The 16,862-nt window shown below is 36.7% G+C and overlaps 3 protein-coding genes and 1 pseudogene across 3 annotated transcripts; 2 read left to right on the top strand and 2 right to left on the bottom strand.

Moving 5' to 3' along the window:
- LOC104720595 lies at positions 2,628–4,351 on the top strand (annotated as a pseudogene).
- Positions 7,309–11,119, bottom strand: LOC104719545 (kanadaptin-like). The gene is made up of 12 exons (XM_010437490.1): positions 10,693–11,119; positions 10,450–10,535; positions 10,280–10,359; positions 10,126–10,181; positions 9,987–10,035; positions 9,728–9,874; positions 9,514–9,609; positions 9,216–9,329; positions 8,988–9,118; positions 8,568–8,818; positions 7,669–8,460; positions 7,309–7,563 (listed from the first exon to the last, which is right to left on the bottom strand). The coding sequence occupies exons 1-12, from the start codon at positions 11,043–11,045 to the stop codon at positions 7,514–7,516; spliced, it is 2,205 nt and encodes a 734-aa protein (XP_010435792.1). The 5' UTR covers positions 11,046–11,119; the 3' UTR covers positions 7,309–7,513.
- LOC104719544 (cysteine--tRNA ligase 2, cytoplasmic-like) lies at positions 11,257–13,987 on the top strand. The gene is made up of 8 exons (XM_010437489.2): positions 11,257–11,519; positions 11,748–11,811; positions 11,911–12,072; positions 12,212–12,382; positions 12,473–12,754; positions 12,867–12,992; positions 13,135–13,353; positions 13,442–13,987. Exons 1-8 carry the CDS (start codon positions 11,347–11,349, stop codon positions 13,778–13,780), a joined length of 1,536 nt encoding a protein of 511 aa, XP_010435791.1. The 5' UTR covers positions 11,257–11,346; the 3' UTR covers positions 13,781–13,987.
- LOC104719542 (probable sodium-coupled neutral amino acid transporter 6) lies at positions 13,816–16,057 on the bottom strand. The gene is made up of 5 exons (XM_019230790.1): positions 15,661–16,057; positions 15,415–15,567; positions 15,132–15,335; positions 14,572–15,043; positions 13,816–14,477 (listed from the first exon to the last, which is right to left on the bottom strand). Exons 1-5 carry the CDS (start codon positions 16,055–16,057, stop codon positions 14,336–14,338), a joined length of 1,368 nt encoding a protein of 455 aa, XP_019086335.1. The 3' UTR covers positions 13,816–14,335.

The following is a 16,862-nucleotide window of genomic DNA, read 5'->3' as shown; positions in this document are numbered from 1 at the left end:
ATTTTATTTCTCTCTTTTATTTGGTTTTTTTTTTTTTTCATTTTTATGAGATTTTTTTCCATTCTATTTCTTCCTTTATTAGGATATTACTTTCTATTTGTTTTTTTATCAAATCTTTTTTCTCATTTTATTGATTCCTCTTATTAGTCTCGCATTTTATGTCTTCCCTCTATTAGGAGATTCTCCTCCCCCTCCCCCCATTTTATACAAAAAGTTATATACTTATATTTTTCTCTTAAAAAAACGATACACACTTGTTTTTTTTCATTGTTGTCAAACATCTATATCATCAATGTTTCTACTTTTTGTTGTTGTTAATGTCTGAACCGTTGGATATTTAAGAACATTGACAAAAACAAAAATGATATATGAAGACACTTGGGTTCCTATTTCTAATTTTACCATCTTATGAACTGCCTTTATACGCTAACCGTGTAAAAATGTTTTGCAGCCACTTACTTCTTCCTAGACGCCAGTTCTATCACTCCCAAAGCGGTCACGTGATTCAAATTCCTTAACCAAATTCTTTTGCATATTCTTTGACATGGAGGTTATGATATTTCTCATCAACTCTTAGATATACTTAATTGGCCTCAATTCACGGTAGTCTTATAATTCGTTTTCTCATTCAGATTTGAATATTTGTTAGTTAATTGTGTCCATGTTGTCTCCGTTTTATTGTCACTAACCAAAATATTTTTGTTACAAAGTCAATGATACTTGATGAAGTAATCTCTGACCGAGATAGCGAAAATAAAGCCGATAGTGAGGCTGAGGTTGAGACTAAGGCTCCAGATCTTGTATATTTGTTTATAAAACAATCAACAACAAAGATGATATATGAAGACACTTGCTAGTGACTTTTGAAATTTTGTAAAAACTCCAGATGATTGATGATTCTATGAAAGAGAATGAAACTATTGAGATATTCATTCAATTGTGGAACTATTTTGTGAAAAATAATAGGTAACATTAATTTTTACGTTGAACTTAACATCCATTGTTATGTCTTGATTAATGGTTTTGGATAAGAATTTGTTTGGTCAAATCAAAATTATAAATTATGTTGCAGGGTTCTAGTAGATGCTCATATTCCATGGGCATGTGAAGAATTTTCGAAATTGTACAAGAAAGAGTTGCAAGATGACTCAAAACTTGATATGTAAGTATTATCACTCCAAAATTCTATAAATACACCAACATATATATCTATACATATATATTTTTATTTGACTGAATATCTCCATATTTGTTATTGGTCATGTGACTTGTGCTTTATAGTATATATATATATATATATATATATATATATATATATATATATATGTGTGTTGGTGTATTTATAGAATTTTGGAGTTATAATACTTACATGTCGAGTTTTAAGTTATCGTGCAACTCTTTCTTGTATAATTTTAAAAATTCTTCACATGCTCAAGGAATATGAACATCTCCAAGAACCCTGCAACATAGTTTATAATTTCTATTTGACCAAAAAAGTTCTTAGCCATAACCATTAATCAAGACATAACAATAGACGTTAAGTTCAACGTAAAAATTAATGCTACCTATTGTTTTTTACAAAAGAGTTCCACAATTGAATGAATATTTTCATAGTTTCATTCTCTTTCATAGAATCATCTGCAATTTTTACAAAATTTCAAAAATCATTAGCAAGTGTCTTCATATATCATTTTTGTTGTTGATTGTTTTATAAACCATGGAATATACAAGATCTGGAGCCTTAGTCTCAGCCTCAGTCTCACTGTCGACTTTATTTCGATCTCCGTCAGAGATTACTTCATCAAGTATCATTGGCTTTGTAGCAAAAATATTTTGGTTAGTGACAATAAAACGGAAACAACATAGACACAAAAATTTACTAACCAATATTCAAATTTGAATGAGAGAACGAATTATAAGAGTGTCGTGAATTGGGACCAGTTAAGTATATCCAAGAGTTGATGAGAAATATCATAAACTTCATGTCAAAGAATATGCAAAAGAAGTTGGTTAAGGAATTTGAATCACCTGACCGCTTTTGAAGTGATAGAACTGGCGTCTAGGAAGAGGTAAGTGGCTGCAAAAACATTTTTACACTGTTAGTATATAAAGGCAGTTCATAAGATGGTAAAATTACACAGCTTTTCGTGATCAGTTGAAACTCAAGGCTGAGGGTGGACCTAAGGCATGATTCAGAAATAATAACCAAGAAGCTCTCTACTCACATATAAATGTTTAGACATCATCAAAAATGTTAAAAAAGATCCTGTTTTAACAACGTTTTAACAATCGGTGAAATCTGGAAAAATATTTACAATGTAACGTAAAAACCTGGTAGACTTTAGATAATCTTTTAAGGATTTAAATTCACGTTTACAAAGTATTAATGTAATTCAAAAATTTGCAGTAATTTTGTTTGTTGGAAATGAGTTTCACCCAGATATTGCGGGGACTCATAACCTAGTTTTTAATAAAATAAATAAAAATTAAAAATATTGCAACTTATCTTGAGTCAATTAAAGTAACTAATTTTGCGATTTATCTTCAGTTTGGTTTTAAAATAAATTGCAAAACCTGACAAACAAATCTTGCAGAAGAAAAGATCCTGAGACGACGAAGAGAGTGCAATGGCGGAATCTTTGAGTCTTCAGTGGAAAGCGAGAGAGATTCTTGTGAGTCCAAGCCACGAAGAGTTAGCTATAGTCGTCGATCATCTCTTTATGCGTCAAGACTCCGAAGAATACAAAACAGCTCGTGCTCTTTACGATTACTTCGTCTGTTATTTCCCAGATTGCTTAACCCTAAAGCTTCTTCAGGTCTTCCAATGTTCTTCCAATCGCGTCACCAGATTCAGATCCATCTATCAACTCTACGAAACCCTCACCGATCTCAGAAACCGCAACTACAAACTCTCTCTCGACGCTCTTTACGAAATCAAGCCCGTTGTGATTTCTTGCTTGACAAGTCAAGAAACCAAAGAATCTGAAATCAAGATCCTCAAAAGAATCGTTTACTTCGTAGCTTACAATGTTTTGCTGTTACATAATGACAAGTGGGACGAGCTCGGTGATTGTATCTTCTCGCTAGCCAATAGCCATGAACCTGTCAAGGCTTTTCACGTCTTCATCGGTTTGCCACCGGTCTACGAGGAGTTCATCGCTCTGTTTTCGCAGAAGATATTGCAGAAGGCTGACAATGTGTTTCTTCATCCTCACAGAGTCGAAGATTGGAGCTTGGCTTTACAAACTCTTGTTAAAATGTGGATTCAGCTTACGAATACATGTATGAAGTTCAAGGCAATAAGGAAGTTAATGGGGCCTCAGCTTTTCTATGTTGTGAATTCAGCAATTGAGTTGGTGAACAAGGGAAAGGAACATATTTTGGTACGAGGGCTTGAAGATTTCGAGAGGTTCTTCTCACGAGAGATGAATCTGTATCATTACAATGAGGATCAGTGCCATTTTGTGTTGGCTTCAATGATGGAGATCGAAGAAGTAGTTGGAACACAAACGAAGGAGATTGTGAGGAAGATCAAAACGTTGGTTACTGAACCACAGAGTGGTGATCTTAAGGATCCTAGAGAAGAGTTTGACCGTGGCTGGAATGAGCATTTGAAGACTTTATCTACACTACAAGTCTTACAGATCTTTGCTTCCACTGATCTTGAAGATAGGTCTAGAGAGATTGCAATCAGACGGCTCAATGTCTTACTATCTGACCACACTTCACAGAAGGTGCCAATAGACATTGCAGAGATGAGACAAATCAAACCACTGGTCATGTCTTGCCTATACAAGAAAAGAATCTCTGACAGAATGTTCAAAGTCCTAGGTGAGGTGGTGAACCACGTTACGTATGAGATGTTGATGTACCAAGATGAGACATGTTATGAGCTACGTGATTATATTGCATCGAGTACAACAGAGTTTGAGAGAGCTGTTTATATCTTCCAGTGCTTAACAATGGCGCTTGTTGAAGACGATTTTGTGATTCCTATGATAGAGAACCTTTTCCCAAAGATAATCACAAGGCTAGTAAACCCACCAACAGAGTTGTTGGTAGATAACAGTTGCTGGGTTTTGACGTTTACTGGTGCCTTCTGTGCAGCAATTCACTTGATAGAGATCTCAAGTCGAGCTAAATCCGTTAAGGAGATTGCAGAAAATATGATAGATTCAGTGAGAAAGCTTGTGGAAAGAGATATGGAAGTTGGACTTGTGAGGAGAGCTTTTAGAGATGTGGAAAGGATTGTGACTAAACAATTGGAATGGTACAGTACGTGCCAATATAAGTTCCTTAAGGGTCTGCTTTGGAGACTCTATGCAATCAAAGGCATGAAATGGGAGAGTAAGATTGTGTTGTGGAGAATCAACGTGATTGTGGAGAGAGGAGTGAAAGAAGAGGAGAAAGAGCTGCCAAAGAATGAGTTTGATTGGCTGAACCTTACTGATGAAGAGGCTGAATAAAAAACTAGTTTTAAGGTGTATAGTTTTGAAATTGGGCTGTCTAGCTTTTTGTTGTATAGTTTGCATTGGAGCTTCTGAAAATGTACTTAGTTCTTGAAACACTTCAATAAAAGCTACCCGTTTTGTCTCTTCAGTAAACACTTTTGTCGTGAGAGTTCACTTAATCATCAACTTCTAAATATCATAACAAGATTACACTTAAATTTCTCCCTTCAATGTGGTAGGAAACGAGCTCAGATTTGGCCTCCGACTCCATTCCTGCAAAAGTAAACACAAGATCTGAAACATTATCTTTGGACCCTCCTTGTATTACTGAAACTCACTGTCATTGCTTCCAACTGTCCTTGACACTATGCAATGTTGAAAGAGCTGCCAAAGAATGAGTTTGATTGGCTGAACCTTACTGATGAAGAGGCTGAATAGAAAAATTAGTTTTTAGGTATGCCGTTTTGAAATTGTGTTGAGTAACTTTTTGGTGTATAGAATTTAAAGGAAAAAGAGAGATAGAGCTTATGAAAATGTACTTAGTTCTTGAAACAGTTCAATAAAAGCTTCCCATTTTGTCTCTTCAATAAACACTTTTATCTTGAGAGTTCACTTAATCATCAACTTCTAAGTTCTAAATATCAGAACAATATCTTAAATACATTGGCTGCTCCTTACACTTACATTTCTCCCTCCATTGTTGGATACATTGGCTTTTAAATGTACTTATGTAGTATAGACTAGACATTTAATGTTATAGCTTAGTCTTGGAGGATGAATAAAATCTTTTAAAAAGATATTTTAGTATCTGAGCACATAAAATTAATAATATCTGATGATTAGTTCTTTTAGTAATATATGATGATTAATTTGTTAAAAGAATTATTAATTTTTTTTTTTGACTCTCTTTATATTTTTTTTATATTGGTCAAAATCTTAACATTTGTTTTGAATATGCTTCCTAAAAAAAAGTTTTGGTCTATGTTTCTCTTGTCACTGGTAATCTATAAAAACGTTCCTTCTTTATGAGTCTAATCTATCCAACAATAAGTTTTAGATTAACAAATATCCTTTCATTTTTCACAAGTCATGGCCAAACCATCGTGTTCATATGTGCTCATCTCCATGTTTGTCCTCTCAGGTGTAAATTCGTATGACTTATATATCAGTGAACATGTTATAAAACGCATACATTAATTCTTATTATTGATTCTTCCAGATCTATTAAGCAGAGTAGATTTGTTTTTTTCAGTCTCTTTAGAGAAACTACTGAAACATATATAGATGGGGTTATTGGCGGGTGAGAACGAGTGTTAAGAAAAACAGAGGAAAGAAAAGTGAATTTTAGAGTATACATACTTTACTATGATTTGGTCATCTTTCTTAAGAGTACACGAAAATAATAAAATGATTAATTGTGACTTTCAAATTACTCAAAAGCATTTGGAAGGTTTTCTAAAATATTATGCCTTTTGTGTGTTGTTTTTAGCTTTGTTGGCTTTGCCAAATGTAGAGGGAATCGATCTACTAAAATGTACTGCGGAGGTGGAACTTAGCAAGCCATGCAATTATCAAGAATGCCAACACTTTTGTTTTATGAAGTACAGAGGGGAGGGCGCTTGTGTTGGAGGTAAAACCAATTTGTGCCGTTGTACTTTCATATGCTGAGATATTTCTTATATCCATATGCTGTTAAAACCAGACATATACATTCAAAATGTTATTGTACCCTCAGTTACTTGGAGAATGAATAAAAGATGCTTTTAAAAATAGTTGCTCTCTCTCTCTCTCTCTCATTTAGTTTCTTCATCCATTTCCTTGTTGGTTTGACAGCAAAATAGGCATCAGCAAATAAGAACCTGGTACATAGGACATTAAGACTAAATGCTACCTCTAATATTACACACACAAACCACACAAGACATTATCAAAAGCTGCTATAACCTCAGAACGACAGATAATATAAGCTTATTCCATGAGAAACGGTACTGTAAACATATAAAGTGCAGTTTTTACAGTATCATTCCACAGCTTTTACATCCTATCTGATATCATGTATGTGAAACAATAATCAAATCATGAGCTAAGATATGCTAAATCACCTGACACATTTGAGTCAAAGAAAAACACAACAAGTGTCTTAGATCTTCTTTTCCTCGCTTGCAAATTCGGTCGACTTCTCCCGTATGATATTTCCCCTTCTGGCTTCTATCTCAGCTTTCTCCCCAAATTAAACTTCCAATGGTTGTCACGATATGAGAGACATCAAAAAAGAGGACGAGCCAACTCCATCAATCTATAATGTTGTTGCCTTCACAGATTAGTCTATCGATATTTCCATTGTTCTCAGGGTATTCAGACGCTTCACCGGGCCCATTCTATAGCTCCAGTCATCGTCGTACACTTGGTCTATCTCATACTCATTTCCCTCGTCACTGCTTCTACCTTCTTCATCTTTATAAAATCGGACACCACACTCAATAATCTCATAGGCGTTAGATATGTTGCTGAATTTATCTCGTTTCCAACAGGGGCTATGGTCTATGGATCAACTTGGTAGAAGATTGGCATCACTATGTTTTTGCACTTCAATATCTCCACCAATTCATTCAAGCACCAACTTGAGGAAGCATAGTTCTTTGAGAGAACCACGATCGATATCCTCGATTTTCTAATTGCTTCTATGAGAGCAGGCGCTATATGATCTGGTTTCTCTCAATTTCTTGATCATCAAACATTGTAATCCGTTTTGATTTAAACAGTTTGCGTAAATATGACAGAAAATCTTACAAACATCTTGTCCATGGAAGCTTGGGAAGACGTTGTATCTCCAAGTTCGAGAAGATTCCATAGGAGAAGGTCTGATATAAAATATTATTATTGACGAGTTTTCAGTCGCAAGTAAAGTTTCATTTAAAAGAATCAATCAGGGAAGCTCTGGATTTAGTATTGAATTTACATAGTGTTTGACCAAGAAATAACCAGACGGGTGATGTAAAACTAACAGATGTTAAAGCCACTTCAACCTCCCCTCAATCCCATAGTTTGCTCCGGGGACTCGATCAATATCCCAATCGGTCATTCAGAGATGTTCGTCCATCACCAGATTGTCCTGCACATTTCAAGTTAACGCATTACTCATTAGCCAAATACTCATTTCCTAAAAATGGATTTGTTTTAAATGCACAATGTATTTCTAAACATTGTTTTACGTTACCTGCAGGAGGTACCCATGGATCATCATAATCTGTGCTGTCATTTAGATACTCTGGTTTGCCAGGACCAACTACTTTTTTAGCCGTCTTCTTCTTCTTCTTTCTACTATTGCCACTTCCTTGCTTAGTTTCGTCCTGTTTATTGAGTTCTTCGTCTTCTTTGTTCACATGATGTCCTACAGAATGCTTCAATAAGAGAGCAACTGCGTCCTGTGCCATGACCTCTGCTTGCTTTTCCTTTGACTTATCATCTTCTTCTTCACTCTTGTCTTCTTGCTTACGTTTTCTTATTATCAATCCTGTTGCACCTTCAATTCCAGTGGTGGTGGTTAGAGGAATCTTCTTCCTATCTTTATAGTCAACAAACCCATCAACAGCATCTGTGCTATCAGTAGTAGCAGCTACAGTCTCAGGTTTTTTCTCTTCAATTGTGGCTTTATTTGCAGCGGAACCGAGCCATTGGGGTTTTGATGGAACATACACAGTGGTCTTCTTCTCTTCAGATGTTTCACTTGCTTTCTGTCCTACTTCCGGCTTATTGTCTGAGTCCAATAAATCTTTGCTCACTTCTTTCTCCTTACGCTCAACAGGATCAGCTGGTTTCAAAGGTAGACTTGTCTTCTTTTCTACATGAGGTTTTTCAGAGTTCATCATTTTTGGTTCTTGTGATTTCAACTCCCTTTTCTTAACCTCTTCTCCCGTTGGGTCAGCAATTTTTAGAAGGTACAAGATCCTGCTTAATTCTGACTGAAGAGTAGACAACTCCTGCTGGATCTGGACGGTTTTATCTTGCACTGACACCAATAAAAGGAAAATTCCTTGAGATCATTCACAATTTTTTCCTCAATGTGAACTAAAACGCAAATCTAAATTAAAAGACACAAAATAAGAAGTAATTTACCAAGCGTTGTAGATAGCCCGGTCATGTATGCATCAAGGGCATCAAGGGAGTCTCCAGATGCAACCTCTGTGACTTTCTCTATCTTTATCTTATTCTTCTCTGCCAAAAGTTGCTCATTTTTTTCTTCTATTTCTTTTAAAACATTGTCTCTCTTATCTAGAAGTGAATCAACAGTTTCTACAGTTTGGTTTTCGCTGCCTTTCTGTGTTGATGGTTTCTTCTTGGTCCGGTCATAGAAGTCATCTTCATCACTGAAACGAACATAATAGTATGAGAATCACAACACAACAGACACAAAACTATTTTACATGAAGATGTAAATATAGAGGTTGAACACTTGAAGCAGCCTTTAATTGAAACACAGGTAAGCATACCACAAGATCCCTTAGAGAAACATAGCTGAGACACGAGAAAGATTACCTCGACAAGTCTTCCTCATCTTCCACCGCTCCTTTCTTCTTTCCGTGTGGTTTTCTCCCTGTTTTCGCACCCAAACTTTCTCGGATGCTGTCATTCAGAGTCTCTTCCAAGCTCTCAAGTTCTTCCAGAAGCTATCATACATTTAATAGAAATGGAGAGTCAAATCAGATTATGCAACCAAAAATAAAAGATTGTCGTAAGGACACTTCATATTAACAAAACGGTTACCTCAGCTGTTCTCTGATCATTCCTGGCAATCTGCGTTTGTTGTCCTTGTGTCAATCCACCCTGGGAAATGTCTTTGGCTCGAATAGCTGCTACTTCCTTCTTCATATGGCCAATCTACACAGAAGTAAAAATCCCTCTTAAGTGATGCAAAGTGGGAGTAGTCTATATCATGAATAAAAGAAAGTTGGAACAGTCTATAAATTATAATGAGAATCCAAGAGACTCAGGTCATTAAGAAGCATCAGAAAGTATATGATTTTGCATCGGAAAAAAATCATTTAGAACGAAAAAAACTAACCTTCTCCAACCGTTTCAGTACTTTCTCCTTAGTTTTTTCTTGCTTTGGAGTGAGTTCCCCGGTATATGTTTGCCACGTAATTTCCTCAACATCATCCTGAATGTCCAAATTATAGAAGAAACAAGGTCGGTCAGAAAGATTGATTTTTCAAAAATCCTGGAAACGTTAGACACTTAAGTCCACAACCACTAACAGATACAATAGTCATTATTACCTCTTCTTCTTCAATAGCATCTTCCCCCATGCCCCATGAAACACCATCAGCCATGGATGCTTGTTGTCTTGCTCGTCGCAGTGAAGCTTCTCTTTCTGACATTTCCATTCTCATCTTTGCTTCTCTGAATAATTGTAAGTCTTTCTCCTAAAAATCCAAACCACTAGTCAATTAAAAAGACATCAAATAACTAAGGCTCGATGCCAAAAAATACTCCAAACCAAAAATTAGATTGTGTAAAGTGAAATGTGTATCTTACTGGTGGCATTAAGTCCGACGGTCCTTGGAAAATGTATAATCGAGTCGAACTACATTAAAAGCAAAGAAAAGAGCTCAGGAAAATCAAAGCAGAACCGACCAAGGTAATCATCATGAGCTTAATAGATATATATACTCACCCGCCAAAGCGAATAACATCACCAACATGCAAATCCACAAAAACCTTTTTATCCACCTGCAAAAATTATAACACACCGATAGAAAAACACTATAAGCCAGCTTATCAAAGCTCAATCAAGAGAATAACATATATAGAAGCCACAGATAGAACACCTTATTCTTATTAACAGTCGTTCCATGCGTACTGCCAAGATCGAATATATACGCAGCTCCACTTCTCTTGTACTGAATAACTGGCAAAATCATTACCAAAACAATTAAAGAAACGTCATCCAAAATTGAAAACAGTAACACCTTGAAATGAGCAGTAAGATAATAATCACCTGCATGAAACCGTGAAATTGAGGGATGCTCAAGAGCAAAATCACAGATACCATCACGTCCAAACAAGTAAGCTCCTTTCTCATAGCTGCAAATAGAAAAAAAAAAAAATACGAATTACCTAACTTTTCCTTCCTAATTCAGTCTCAACCTAAACTAGAACTAGAACCCCAAGTTTTTGCTACTCCAGCGAAATCAAAAGCCTAAATCTTTGGAAGGCAATAAATTAAAGAGAGCTTACTTACACGTTTAGTTTGTCGACAATGGCACCTTCTTTGAGAACTTCAAGCTGAAATTGGTGGCAGGGAGGGCCACTCCACTCCGGAATAGTGTAGGGGACAGGACTCTGCTTCATGGTTCGAGCACGAACTGGCTTATTCGCGTCTACAGAGACGGATTGGTCCTTGGATTCTTCAATTAGCTTGGGTTCTACTACTTCCGTTGTCTTCAAATCAGGTTGGTTAGGGTTTCTGGGAGGTGGAGGGTTCATCGACGCGACTGCCGTTACGGTTGCGGATTCGTCGCTCTGAGAAATCGACGCGGTGTTCGGTTCAGGTTCAGAATCATGGCTCGGGTTTCGCGGCGGAGGAGGATCCATCGGCGATGGAGTCGTGGTTGCAGATGGGAAGGATTCAGAAACTTGGCCGAAGATTAGAAAGAGATCAACGAGGCGGCAAGTGTTGTAGGGAGCTCGGGTCGGGTACCGGGTTCAAAATCCGGATTTGAATATGGGCTTTTATAAACTAAATGGGTTGGGCCCGACCTACAGATTTAAATAAAAAGAGAGTTACTGTTCAAAAACGAAAACTAAAGTAACAGAAAAAAAGATACGAAAAAAGGGTTTTATCAAATTTGTTTACTTCGCCGTGGAGCTGTGGTTGTGGTGGTGATTGCGAGATATGGAGGCGGAGAAAATGGAATTGAAGCTCTACAACACGATGACGCAGCAGAAGGAAGTGTTGATTCCGATCACTCCCGGCAAAATCGGATTGTACGTCTGTGGTATCACTGCTTACGATTTCAGCCATATCGGCCATGCTCGCGCCGCCGTTTCCTTTGATGTTCTTTACAGGTCTCCTCTCTTCTTCCTCTCTAAGAAATTTTTTGCATTAAGGTTTTGGTGAGTCGAATCTGTCAGATCGATGAGGTCAATTTTGGGGATATGCTTAAACTTGACCTCATAACTTAGATTCGAAGATAAGAATATTTGGATGATGATAAGAATATTTGGATTAAGGAATGTTATTGGTGGATTTGGCATTTAATTATCAGTAATTTTGATTGGTTATGGCATATGCAGATACTTGAAGCATTTGGGTTATGAAGTTAATTTTGTACGCAATTTCACAGATGTTGATGACAAGGTATGGCTTTGAACCAAGGTTCTTCTTGTTTAGTGAACGAATGTTCTCTTATGTTTAGGGTTCATATGTTGTAGAATCTGAATTTTGGGATCTCTGCAGATCATCAATCGTGCTAATGAGCGTGGTATGGAACCGTTAGCATTGAGTAATCAGTTTTGCGAGGAATATTTGGTAGATATGGGTGCTCTTCAGTGCCTTCTTCCCACCCACCAGCCTCGTGTAAGCGACCATATGGACCATATAATAAAGATGATTGAAAAGGTATGTTGGCTTGATTAGAGAACTCACATTTTTCTTTCTTTTTCTTGTTTGGTCTCCTTAAATGTTGTTGGTTGAAAGATTGTGATAAGTTGGATGTATAAGTAGTGTGTATGATCCATGTGCTGGCCTGTTGTTACAGATCATTGAGAAAGATTGTGGGTATGTAGTGGAAGGCGATGTGTTCTTTTCGGTTGACAAATCACCCAACTATGGGAAATTATCTGGGCAAATGTTGGAACATACAAGAGCTGGTGAGCGTGTTGCTGTTGATTCGAGAAAGCGTAACCCTGCTGATTTTGCACTATGGAAGGTTTGGGAATCAATATAATTTCAACTTACATCTTTGTATCAGCACTTTGAGGTTTACTGTTTCTGATGAATTGAACATGAATTTATGCAGGCTGCAAAACCTGATGAGCCAAGTTGGGAGAGCCCTTGGGGTCCAGGAAGACCAGGATGGCACATCGAGTGCAGTGCGATGAGTGCTCATTATCTGTCTCCGAAATTTGACATTCATGGAGGTGGTGCAGATCTGAAATTCCCGCATCATGAAAATGAGATTGCCCAGACATGTGCTGCATGTGAAGATAGTGGTGTAAACTACTGGATGCACAATGGGCATGTCACTATTAATGACGAGAAGATGGCAAAATCAAAGAAAAACTTTAAAACGATTAGAGAAGTATGTTTCTTATTTGTTCCTAGTATAATATTTGATTTTCTCTTTTGATGTGTTCCCGTGGCTAAACACAGAATTATTGACAGTTTTCCATTTTTTGTTCCAATCTGTGTAGATGACAGGTAGCTACCATCCGTTGGCTTTGCGGCACTTTTTGATGAGTGCACAGTACCGGTCTCCTCTGAACTTCTCTGAGTCACAGCTAGAGCATGCATCAGAAGCTTTATACTATGTTTACCAGGTGCAGTGCTTCAGATTTGTTTTATCCAACAATTTGATCAGCTTCTCTTCAGTTGCAATGGTTTATATGAGAATATAAAATTAAAAGTGAGACAAAATGTCATTCAGTTCTGACTTTAACAATTTGTTTTTTTTTTTATCAGACTTTACAAGATCTTGATGAAGGTCTGTCACCATATCGAGAACTAATGTCTGAAGATGGTGGAAAAGCTGAACAGACTCCAGAAGCCAAAGACATCATTAAGAAGCTGAAGGGTGAGTTTGAAGCAAAGATGTTAGACGATTTGAATACCGCTCATATACTTACGGGTGCTTACCAAGATGCATTGAAATTCATCAACTCTTCACTCAGCAAGCTCAAGGTTCTTGCCTCTTGCTTCATCTTTATTTGTGCTTCCTTGCTTTCGCAACTACGCATACCAAAGTTGTCTGTTATTTCCAATTTTTCAGAAAATGCAGAAGAAACAGCGACTGTCGATGCTTGTGTCACTCGTCGAGATTGAGAAAGCAGCTAGGGAAGTTCTTGATATACTTGGTTTGCTCACTACTCTGACCTATGCCGAGGTGTTGAAAGAAATGAAACTAAAAACACTGATAAGAGCAAAATTCGGAGAAGAAGATATTTCACAGTTAATAGAAGAAAGGATAACGGCACGAAAGAATAAAGATTTTGAGAAAAGTGATCAGATTAGAGAGGAACTGACAAGAAAAGGTATAGCATTAATGGATATTGGCAAAGAAACTGTGTGGAGGCCTTGCTTCCCTTCTCAGGCTGATTCCAGCAATTGAGAAAGAATTGAGAGATGGAAATAGTCAACACTTTCTTCATTTCTCTAGTTCTCTTCTTCTTTAGCCTCTGTTTCAGGCTCTTTCTTTATAACTCTGTTTTTGGAGCTGTCGATGACTCATAATAGACACTTGTTACTCTTTATTGTATTCTTAATATTGACAATGACATTGTACAATATTTTACTTGGGATATTGTTTTATGGGACTCTCTCTCTCTGTTCTCAAGTCTTTCTTGTATTCGAAGTCATCAGTGTACCAAAATTATCTTGTGTAGCCCATCTTAAGATGGTGTTAAAGCTGAACATCCTTTAATATGCAAGTTTTTACAATTCTTCAATGTAAAATAAAAGAAGTAAAAAAACTGATCTCTGTCTCTATATATACAGAGATTCTACAACTAATCTCATGTAGTTCAAAATATCCTAAAAACACATCGTATCACAGCAGTAACTCTCTTCATATAAAGAAAGACATCGTATCACACCAGTAAGGCAGTAACTTTCTTCGTATATGGTTTCACAGAGTGAGTGTGCGAAGAAACAAAACCTCTGCTTTTCACATTGGAAATATGTATGTGTTCTTCTTGAACAAGGCGTAGGCGTCACTGTAAATGGCGATTGCATTGGAGAAAACCGCAAGGACGATCATGAAAATGGCTATAGTCTTGTCCCGTCTTGTTGCTTGGTTATGACGATCCCTGAAAAAACAAAGACAAGAAAATACCCATTCAAATAGTGATCCATTAGGTTCCAAAACGTATCTCTCTTAGCTTATGAATTAATGGATCTTACTTTAAGATAACAGCAGCAGGGAATATGAAACCGATGCAGACAGAAGCGGTTGCTCCAGTGAATTGGAAAGCATCCCAAATGCTCGGAATGAAGTTTGCTCCCAAGAATATTACAGCAATGAGACCAGCAGTGATAGATCCAAACCTCAGATCAGACTCAGAGGAAGTAAGTGGTGGAGCAGCAGGGAAAAAGAGGCCGTCGATGTTAACACGCAGAGGATAAAAGACAACAGGGAACACAAGCATGAGATGAGCTGCATAGCTGAACCTCACTGCATCATTTAGAATCAAACCAAAAGGGATTCCAAGATCTGTGTCAAAGTTTGCGAGAACATCATCGAGTGTACCATCACCGAATAAGAGGTATCCAAATAAGCTCGTCATCACGTAAACAGAAGAACACATCGCAAGAGCTGATCGAACAACAGGTTTGATCCGAGTGGGGTCTTCAAGCTCGTTCTGTATGCTATGTACTGAAACAAAAACCAGTCGAAAACATGATCAGTTCTTGTTTGATTCTCCAAATGAAAAACTTAACAACAAAGAAGCATCTCCACATACCATTATAATGACAAATGTACGCATTGACGAGCACAGGAACAACCGTGAAGAGTCTCCAGAACGAAGACAAGTCAGTGACATTAGGTAGAAGTCTTGGCATCATCAAACCATCAGTAAACAGCTTTATGATAGTAATCCCCGCAGTGATGATAAGAAAGACAACAGCCAGAGCAACTGATATAGCAGATGTGATCCTCAAAGAATCTGCAAGGAAACACAAAGCCATTAGACTCACACCTTTACCACAGATACAACAAATTCTCTGTAACAGAAGAATACTTACGAATACGCTTGAAGCAAGTCAAGGGAGCAAACACAGTGAGAGTAGTAATGATAAGAACAAAAGTTCTCCTGTTCCACCAATTGATACCAAACCATCCTTCAAGCATACCAGCATGGTGGATTCCATATTCTTCTTTCCCAGCCAAAACATCACCTTCACCACATCCCAAAAGCATAAACCAGAGTTATAAAAACTAAATCCAATCCCTAATATCTAAAAAACCAAAAATTCAAAAGTAAAAAGTACCAATGATGATCATATACACGATCAGAACACCAATGTTGCTAACGAGAATCGCAACTTGCAACATAACTCTCCCAGGTTTGCCAAAAGAATCATCCATCACGCCACTGTAAGATCTCTGATCCCCAACGTTACTAAACCTAAGCAAGAACTCGATCGAAGCATCGGTCAAGAAAGCCATCAGAACGATCATCGCGATTCCAGGAATAAGACCGAGGATCTTCATCGTCGCGGGGAGAGCCATGATACCAGCACCGATGATCGTCGTAGCGAGATTGAACACCGCACCAGTAAACGAAGCTCCATTGAATTCTCCACTTCCTCCTCTTTCTCCATCGTCACTCTCTGATGACTCTGGCAGCAACGGTTGGTTAAGTCTTCGTAAAATCGAACGGCTCATTTCTGTCTTTTTTTCCTGAAATCAATGATCGCAATCTTGAATTAGATAAGGAATAAGTTCGATTTCATCAAATTAAAGATAGAGAAGTAAGAAATTGGAAACCTAGATTTACGAAATTGGATTGTTTCTTGAGATCTTCTTCTTCTGGGTAGATGTATGAAACCCTAGTTCTCGAGACAAATGAAGTTTTTGCGAATTGGAGGAAGATGCAGAGAGAATGGGAGGTGAGAAGAGAAGAGAGGGAAATTATAGTTTTTGTGTTTGTTTGTTGGCGCTGAAGCAAAAATATTATTAAAAAAAAAAACATTTTGAACGAAAATTTAATGTTTTTATTAATTATGTTTAGAAAAAAAAATCATTTTGAAGTTTTAAAATAAGATATTTATTTCATTTTATTTGTAAGGTCATGGGGCTTTCTTGATATTTTGATCTAATATTTACTTCTTCTTTTTCTTTTCTTTTTGCTCAACTAGGACTTATATTAATTCAAGATTTACTCTCTTTTTTTTTTCTTAGTAAAATTATTTATTTTTTTTTTGTTTTTCTTCTGTTAACATTTCTTTGAAAGATTAATTAAAGTAGTTGAATAATTTTGTAGGTGAAAAATAAAATATTTGAAGGGTTTTTTGTTTCTTCCTTTTTTTTACGGCAAACAATTTTTACTTTTATTTGTCAGATCAAAAAAATTGTTTGGTCCACTTTAAAATATTTTTATTTATAATTTAACATTTTTACCATTTATTTGTAAGATTAAATTAAAGTAATTTTCGAATTTGTTTATTTTCTTCTTATATAATTTTCCCTT

Source organism: Camelina sativa, chromosome 10, assembly GCF_000633955.1.
Source record: "Camelina sativa cultivar DH55 chromosome 10, Cs, whole genome shotgun sequence".
NCBI classification, from domain to species: Eukaryota; Viridiplantae; Streptophyta; class Magnoliopsida; order Brassicales; family Brassicaceae; genus Camelina; species Camelina sativa.
This window is presented reverse-complemented; position numbering and strand designations above follow the sequence as displayed.

Coding starts and splice junctions, on each gene's coding strand:
- LOC104719542 (XM_019230790.1), bottom strand. CDS start 16,057: ATGAGCCGTTCGATTTTACGAAGACTTAACCAACCGTTGCTGCCAGAG. Junction 15,568..15,660: donor CGTGTATATGATCATCATTG/GTACTTTTTACT, acceptor GATGTGGTGAAG/GTGATGTTTTGGCTGGGAAA. Junction 14,478..14,571: donor CCTGCTGCTGTTATCTTAAA/GTAAGATCCATT, acceptor TTGTTTTTTCAG/GGATCGTCATAACCAAGCAA.
- LOC104719544 (XM_010437489.2), top strand. CDS start 11,347: ATGGAGGCGGAGAAAATGGAATTGAAGCTCTACAACACGATGACGCAG. Junction 11,812..11,910: donor TCACAGATGTTGATGACAAG/GTATGGCTTTGA, acceptor GGATCTCTGCAG/ATCATCAATCGTGCTAATGA. Junction 12,993..13,134: donor CTTTATACTATGTTTACCAG/GTGCAGTGCTTC, acceptor TTTTTTTATCAG/ACTTTACAAGATCTTGATGA.
- LOC104719545 (XM_010437490.1), bottom strand. CDS start 11,045: ATGGATCCTCCTCCGCCGCGAAACCCGAGCCATGATTCTGAACCTGAA. Junction 10,360..10,449: donor AATTTCACGGTTTCATGCAG/GTGATTATTATC, acceptor TGATTTTGCCAG/TTATTCAGTACAAGAGAAGT. Junction 8,819..8,987: donor GATGAGGAAGACTTGTCGAG/GTAATCTTTCTC, acceptor TGTTCGTTTCAG/TGATGAAGATGACTTCTATG.